The 8,658-nt window shown below is 39.7% G+C and overlaps 1 protein-coding gene across 1 annotated transcript; it reads left to right on the forward strand.

Annotated features, from left to right (window-relative positions):
* Positions 1-273: 273 nt before the first annotated feature.
* Positions 274-8,658, forward strand: HRG (histidine rich glycoprotein). Its single transcript, XM_039850625.1, is given in 10 exon segments — positions 274-552; positions 1,198-1,314; positions 2,161-2,251; positions 3,420-3,586; positions 4,574-4,654; positions 6,416-6,517; positions 7,701-8,047; positions 8,049-8,073; positions 8,075-8,112; positions 8,114-8,658. Coding segments are annotated over 10 exon segments (1,638 nt in total). The 5' UTR covers positions 274-360; the 3' UTR covers positions 8,592-8,658.

Genomic DNA, 8,658 nt, shown 5'->3' on the forward strand with positions numbered 1-8,658 from the left:
CAAGTGAAGGAAAATTACTTTTAACCCTACCTCCCCACACCAATGAAGGCAGTGTTTACAGTCAAAAACACACTTTGGATCTGCTATCTACTAGAAATATCCAGATTTGTGCATATCACAGTTTCGCCCACTCACCAGTGGCATGTCTCAACTTTCTGTCCCCAGGACCCATTAATCATTTACAGCATGTTGACAGACATTTTAACCAGGGGTCAAGGTGAATATCCCCAGTTATACAACACAAATATATAAAAACTTTGTTTAATCAACAGTGTGTGCAGGTGTGTGTTTTAGAAAGCCTGCATAAAATTATCTGCTGTGGTATACCATAACAAGGAATTGTTTTCACATTCTAACACAATGAAGGTATTCACTGCAGCTCTACTTTTAATCTTTTCGATCATGCTGCATTATTCCTGTGCTGTGAGTCCCGCAGACTGCAATGCTATTGAGCCCCTGGCTACGAAAGCAGTAGACCTGATCAATATAGGACGTCGGAATGGCTACCTTTTCCAGTTGCTACGGGTCGCTGATGCCCACTTGAACAACCTGGTGAGGAATTGCCAATGGCAGAGCTGAGTTGGGAGATCATGCGCCAGGGGCCAATGTGACTCTAGCCCTTAAGCCTAATGCTTTGCACAATGCAATGGCTTTGGTCAGGGTTTTCTGTTTAATTTCTGCTGCTGCTCTAAACTATTTTTTTTCTTTCAGACTAACATTTGTTATTAGTATGTCCTTAACTATGAGTCAGTCTGTAAATACTTAAAAGCACTGATGCTGAGCCAAATCAAATTCTAAGTACCATAAGAGAAAAATTATAATAAACTGTGGGCCTTGCCACCAAGGAAATAATAATCAAGTTGAAGAATAGAGAGAGGTGAGGACAGTACTGCACATATAGATTGAACTTGTGACATGGCTGTCATCACTTGTAATTATAAGCTTACACCTTCAACACCTCTACCTAAACCAACACTGCTATTTGGTGATTGCTTTTTAAAGCTCGTGGGCAGAAACAACATCATGACTAGTTAAAAAAGAACATTTGGAAGTAACTCTTTAAAGCTATTTATTCAAATAAATAGATCAAATGACACAAAGGTAGCCATCTGCAATGATTTGTAGAAGAGCAAGAATTCTGTTTAAGAAATAAAGAGATTGTTTTTACTCACCTGTTGTTTTCTTGGCATTCCTCAGGAATTTGTGACTGTCTATTATTTAGTGTTAGATGTGAAAGAATCTGACTGTCCGGCCCGATCCGGGAAACAATGGGATGACTGTGAGCCAGCTGTTTCCAGACGTCCATCTGATATAGTAAGTAAACATGGTACCACCCTTCTCTTCTTGTCATTCTTGACTTTTGCCTACTCTGCTTACTCAGGGTAGCTGTATGTATCTGCTAACACAGCAAAAGAGTAAGAGCAGCTTCTGCCTTTTGACTCATAAGGATTATGTTAACCTTGAGTAATATTCTCTTGAGAGCCATACCTGGGAATCCAATTTGAAATAAGTCAGTGGGGCTGTGGTTCCATGGGATAGCATGACCAGCTGTGAGACCTTGGGCAAATCACCTAATGTCACTAGACTCTGTATCCTCAGCTGTAAAATAAGAGGACGGGTTCGGAGTAGATAAACTCTAAGGTCCTTCCTGGACTTGACTGTCTATGGGTGTAGGAACCTATGAACTTGTAATTGTGTCCTATGAAGACTGGTCCCATTAGCAAGAATGGCCAAAAGGGTTAGTTGCAATTACCATGAGGAATGGGGTGTTTGGCACATTGCCCATGGGTACTCTGATCCCAGGTTCTCTGCCACAGGAGGAGAACAATATTATGAATAAACACAGATCTAAGATTTCAGTTCCAGAAAATAAGACATTTATGTACCTAGGAGTTTCAGCATTTTTCTCCTTTAAAATGTTTGGGATATGGCCATGATCCATTTAAATAGTTTCTTTCTAGTTCTCATGAGGGTTTTGGATGTCTATAGCATCCAACACAGAGAAACAGATTAAAAAATTACAGGTTTTGAGACAGGATTTGTTGAGAAAAACCACAAATAAATTTTAAATGGACAGTAGGAATACGTTGTATCACTTTTTTTTCTTCATATTCAAGCTGAGGAAAGCAGTATGCAATGACCAACTCCTCTTTCTTATAGGTGATTGGACAATGTAAGGTAGTAGCTACCACACGTTTGAATGAACCTCAAGATCTTAGAGTGGATGACTTTAATTGCACCACAAGTTCTGGTATGGTAGTCTGTTATAATGGTACTTAATTCTAGACTAATATAGAATTCAATTGTACTGTGGTATTTTTCATATGATAATTCTATGGTGAACATGTCAGAAAGGGTCCCTGACCTCATGGGTTTAATTACTACTCACTCTCTTGAGAAGAGAGGTGAGACGGTTTTCCCCTGTTATTGGTGTACTTTCCTTTAAAGAAATTCAATACATAAAAATAGAAATCTATGTGAGGCATTATAGCATTATTGTAGAGAACATGGGCTCTGGAGTCAGATTTACTTGAATCCCAACCTCATCACTTATTAGTTGTATGGTCTTGAGGGCAAGTTATTTAACTTCTTTAAGCATTCCTCATTAGTAAAATGAGGATAATAACAGTATTGAACTTTCAGATCTTTGTTAGAATTAAATGACGTGTTCTGTCTGTACATTTGCAAAGTATTTAGCACTCAGTAAGTACTGACTTCAACGTCTACAAGTTATGTATTATTACTACAGTTTATAAAGCGGTTATAAATATGTCATCTCATTTAATCTCATGGCAAGACTATGAAGTAAAGATTATGATACTTTCTATTTTAGAAGTGAAATAATTGAGGTTCAAAAAAGTTCAAAGAGTTGGCCTCAGGAACACAGTCAAAATACATGACCTTATCCCACTGGGGTTGACTCTAAATCCCATGTTCTTTAATTTTCTCAAAAAGAATTACCACAGAATTCCTTGAAAAATAGCAAATCTTAATGTGATTCAATATACAAAACTTCACAGTCAAGCAACTCCTTCAAGGGGTTGCCTTAAAGAAAGATTGAGCTGCATCTTCTTCTCTCTCTGGGCAAAACTTCATGTTAATGATGCCTCTCTCTCCTTGGCAGAGGTAGGAAGCGTCCATTAAAATATTAACATTTTAGGAACGATGGGGGAGCATCTTGAATATGGTCACAACAGAGACTTGAGCATCAGAAGGATCTGGATTTAAGTTTAGCTCTGCCGTCGATTAGCTGATTTGATCTGGAACAAGTTTCTTAGCTTCTCCAACCCTCAATTTGCCTATCTGTAAAATGGAAGCTATTTTTTGTTCTTGCCACCCTGCTTATATGTGTTAAGCCCCAGCACTGACATTGCTGTTTCCCACCCAGTAACCACAAAGCTGCCATCTTCTTTCTCCAGTCTCTTCTGCACTGGCCAATACTAAAGACAGCCCCGTACTCTTCGATTACATTGAGGATACCGAGCTCTTCAGAAAACAGACAGACAAAGCCCTTGAGAAGTACAAAAAAGAGAATGTTGACTTTGCCTCTTTCAGAGTGGACCAGGTGGAGAGAGTTGTGAGAGTGGTGAGTCTTCACTAATGCCCAGCTAGAGTCTGAGGGCCCAGGCTCTGACCTGGCAGGTGCAAATTCACCAACTCTTCACTGGCCTAACTGCGCCAACTGCTTTTTACATTGAAGGCCCTGTTGCAGCCTCAACAGACAGGCAGCAGTTACCACAGAGCTGCCCTCCTGCAGTCTTTTACTTTTTTTGGTGTTGTGGAGAGTGTGACTATGTAACAGAGAGGAGGGAAACCCCAAACCAAAAAAAAAAAGAGAGAGAGAGAGAGAGATTGAAACAGAAGAACATATTAGGGCTATGTGAGTCATTAAAATCATCTCGTCTTAACCTCCTGATAATATGATAGAAAACTGAGGCTCTGAGCAATTACCTTGCCACATCCAGTGGTGTGGCTGGAGCTAGACAGTTCCTCCCAGTCCAGGGACCCAAGTGTCCTCCACTCAGAGTGACCTTATAGAGTAGCTAGTTGAGTTGTCTTGCATTTCGAAAACACAAAGTTAAATAGATTATGGTGCATACAAGCAATGGGATGAATATAATGCAGTTAGACTGTTTTGGAGATATACACATTGGAAAGAGTTTCAAGATATGCTAAGGGAAAAAGCAGATTACAGAACAATACTTAGACTATGAGCCCCCTCATAGTAAATGATTACATATGTGTTTACATGCACAACACATTTAGAAAAAGGCTAGAAGGAAAAATACATCGAATGGTAAACAGTGGTACCTCAGAGAAAGAAAGATTGGGGTTCAGGAAGGGTGATTTTTCATGCTATGCTTGATTATTTCTATATTATTTGAATCTTTTCAATAAAATAGTATTCACCTTATCACTTATGTAATAAGTTTTAGAAGGCAGAGATCATAAGAAAAATGGCACATATTAGTGATTTTGAATCCTCATAGTCGTTTACAGTATATTGGATAGCAAGTAGCTACTGACTTTTATTTTAATGTTCCTGAAACTGCTTTGATCCAATTTGTTCTAGAGAGGAGAGGAAAGAACCAATTACTATGTGGACTTCTCTGTGAGGAACTGCTCCGCTTACCGTTTTCCCAGGCACTCTAATGTGAGTATACTAGACGTCTGTGAAATACTAGGTAACATTTAGAGGCCACCTACGATGTACCAGGTACCCTTCTAAGTGCTTTACACATATGTTAACCTATTACCTCCACAACTACCCTACGAACCAGATACTGTTTTTATCTTTGGTTTACATATGGGGAAACCGAGGCACAGAGAAATTAAGTGAATCGTGAGAATATCACTTTATAAGTACACATGATATATACCAAAACTTAACACTGAGTTATTTAAACTCATTAGGATTAAAGACTTTGCTAAAACTAATAGCGAGATTGCATTAAGAACCATGAGTTCTTTCATTCACTTCATCTCATTTACTCGTCACAGAGACCTCATCTGACAAATGGGAAGGTAATTGAGACTCGGCAAAGTAACAGTTTTGCCCAGTGTTCACAATTAAGCTGAATCCATTTCTATGTTCAACCCACTGGAATTTTTCCCCTAATCACTTATAAACTGATACTCATGTACCTGCAGGAAAGTCTTATTAATTATACTCAGCATTTATATGGTAACTTAAAGTCTACAAAACACCTCCACATATGTATTGCCTTGTTGGGGCCGTGTGACAAACCCATTGAGGAGAAAAAAGTGTCTGCTTCCATTTTCCTGGGACAGAAGGGCCTAGAAGTTTAAACACTTACCCAAGGGCACTTAGATAGAAAGTGGTAGGACACAGGATTTTAACGGTGGACTTCTTATTTCAAGTCCAGGATTTTTCTGGAGTTTAACAACACATTCTCTGGGGCCAGTAGAGAGGAAGCATTCATTAATTCCTTGTCTGGCTGTTCACCTTTTCAACCTGAAGCAGTTCTGGAATCCTGCTTCATGCTACCAGAAAAGACACTCCCGTCCCCCAGCAAACTCTTAACTATCTTGGTGTGGGTAATGAAACCCAGTGCAGAAACATGGAAGCTGGAGAAGAGGAACTCAATGCGAAGTGTTTCACAGCATTATCTCACTTAATTAAGCCCTCCCACAACCTGTGGGTAGATATTATTTTACCCATTTTACAGACAAAGACTGAGTTTCAGAAATTTTGTGCAACTTGTCTAAACTCACGCAACTGGTAAATGATGAAGCCAGGATTAGAATAAGCCTATCTGACTCCAAAACTGTACTCAGAAACTCAGTGCTTAACAGTCTCTTCTAAAAAAGAGTTATCTTCATGTGTTAGTCAAACAGTTGAGTTTAGGGACTTCTGGGGTATATGGGTGCCAGCCAGCTGTAGCCTCTGTACTTAGGGTAGGTCCAGCAGACAGTCACTTTGACAGGGTCCTTGTAAACTTTATACTCCTTTCCAAAACTTTCTTCCAAGGAACCAGTTAAAGTTGTACAAATCTCTCTTCTACACCACTCTTAATTCTCTCTAGGCACAGAAAACTTAGGTCTTCGGTGTAGAAGAGTTGGCCTAAAGTCAAGGCATCAATGACATGATATTCCATGAAGCCCAGTGTTGGTGATCACTCATGGAAGAGAACCACAGCGACTCATAAAGAAAACCTTTAGAAGCAGTAATTTTTTCCGAAGTGTTGCCTAGGAAATACTGTTAAATAACTGGTGGAGATGTTTGATAATCCTACCCTGATTTTTCTAGAGCTCTCTCTCCTTTCTAGAATGTCTGAAAGTTTACAACTCTAGCTGGACACCTTTATACCTCCTGCACACATACACACACACACACACACACACACACACACACACACACACACACATTAACAGGCTTCTCTCTTCTTCATAGGTCTTTGGATTCTGCAGAGCAGATTTTTCCTATGATGCAGGAACCTCTGACATGGAAACGCCAGAAGACTTTGTCATAAACTGTGAAGTCTTCAACCTTCAGGTGGGTTGCCTAAGTAGTCCTTATCGTGAGCAGTGCCAGACTAAGTGATATTTTCACACACATAGTGTATTTTGTTCTTATAGTTGTGTGTGTGTGTGTGTGTGTGGAGAGAGAGAGAGAGTAGAGAGAGAGAGGGAGGAGAGAGGAGAGAGAGAGAGAGAGAGAGAGAGACATGAGAGCCGGATGAGATGGCGGGGAGGGATACAGAAAGACTTGCTCCTGGGGAAAGGAGTACAATTGCTGGTATGACACAAGAAGTATGAAGTTTTTTCCAAGAATTAGGAAGGGGTAAGATTTGGCAGAAAAGTAAAATCATAATCAATTTGATCAACTTTTAATGAATTTGAAAATGGCCCTTGAAGTCAGCACTCCAGTGCTGAGACTTAATAATTCCTAGTTTTATTATTAGGCATAGAATTTAAGGGAAATGAATTAGCCTCAAATTTATCATATAAGTTATATAAAATAAGATGAAAAACAATATTTTATAAGAATATCTGTGTGTAGAAACTTTTGTTCTACACACAGATATTCGTCACAGTATTTTTTATATCAGCAAAAAGAAAAAAACGAAAACAAAAAAAACCTGAAAATAATCCAAACATCCATATGCCAAACCAAAAAAAAAGAGGAAAGATGGACAGATTTGTTACCATGAACATGGCCACATAGATTTTTTTTTTAATTAAAATCTGAACAAGGGGGTAAAGAGGTAAAATGCTCGTCCTTTAGAAATAGAGATGCTTACACAGATGCCTCAGAACTCTGTGAGAATCTAAATTATAAGGTACTAGTTTTCCGAATGTTGGTCTATAGATAATTATCATTTTACAATATAATTTTACCACTGTATGTTGAAATTATAAAAATAAAGATAAGAAAAGTTTTTATAACATTTTTCATTTAAAAGACCATCCTTTACTCAGAGATTATCTTTCTGACTCTTGTGTTATCAAAATATCATTACTGCTGTGAAGTAATGATGGTGGTAGATGATAATTTTTGTTTGTATTTTAAATGTCAACTTGGTTAGATAAAAACCTGAGAATCTTCTTTTGGTGTCCTAATTTTAAAATTGATTTGTTGAATTCAAAAGTACAGGAGCCATTGCTCTAATTCAAGTTAAATATCTAACTTCTTTTGTGTTACACAATGGTATTCACTTTTCTGTGTCCTTTCCCAGGAACATAGAAATTTCAGTGATGCGCCACCCCATCTGGGCCATCCCTTCCACTCTGGTGGGCATGAGCATTCTCCATTTAAGCCCGGTGGATCCAGAGATTATCACCATCCTCACAAGCCACATAAATTTGGATGCCCACCTCCTCTAGAAGAGAAAAGTCACCCAGGCAGACCATTGTTTCAAGAAGGAGCTCCTCCACCATTGCCCCCTCCAAGATGTCATCACCTCCATTTTGGCACCAATGAGACCCATGTACCCCCTCATAATCATAGTTCCAATGAGCACCATCCCCTTGGGCACCATCCTTATGAGCATCATCCCCATGGACACCCTCCCCGTGGACACTTTCACACATGGACACCATCCCCATGGACTACCATCCCCATGGACACCTCACTCATGGACATCATCCCCGGACACCCTCCCCCATGGACACCCTCCCCTGGACCCTCCCCCTGGACGCCCTCCCATGGACACCATCCTCATGGACACCATCCCCACGGCCACGATTTCCATGACTATGGACCCTGTGACCCACTACCCCTTAGCCAAAGTCCCCCAGATCACCATCGTTGGGGCCATGGCCCACCACCTAGGCACTCAGGAAAAAGAGGTCCAGGTAAAGGACACTTTCCCTTCAAGTGGAGACATGTTAAATACATCTACCGACTCCCGCCACTAATGAAAGGCGAAGTTCTTCCTCTTCCTGAAGCCAATTTTCCCATCTTCTCATTGCCAGACCGCAGGAATCCTTTAAAGCCAGAAATTCAGCCCTTCCCTCAATCAGCCTCTGAATCATGTCCAGGGGTGTTCAAGAGTGAGTTTCCACAAGTCTCACAGTTTTTTGCATATACATTTCTAAAAGAAAAATCTGAGTTCCTTGAAAAATGAATAATGTTCTGAATTCGAACCATAAATAAAATGTAACCAGTAACAAATGAAAATTTAAAAGTTATTT

Source organism: Pteropus medius, unplaced genomic scaffold (assembly GCF_902729225.1).
Source record: "Pteropus medius unplaced genomic scaffold, Ma_sr-lr_union100, whole genome shotgun sequence".
NCBI classification, from domain to species: Eukaryota; Metazoa; Chordata; class Mammalia; order Chiroptera; family Pteropodidae; genus Pteropus; species Pteropus medius.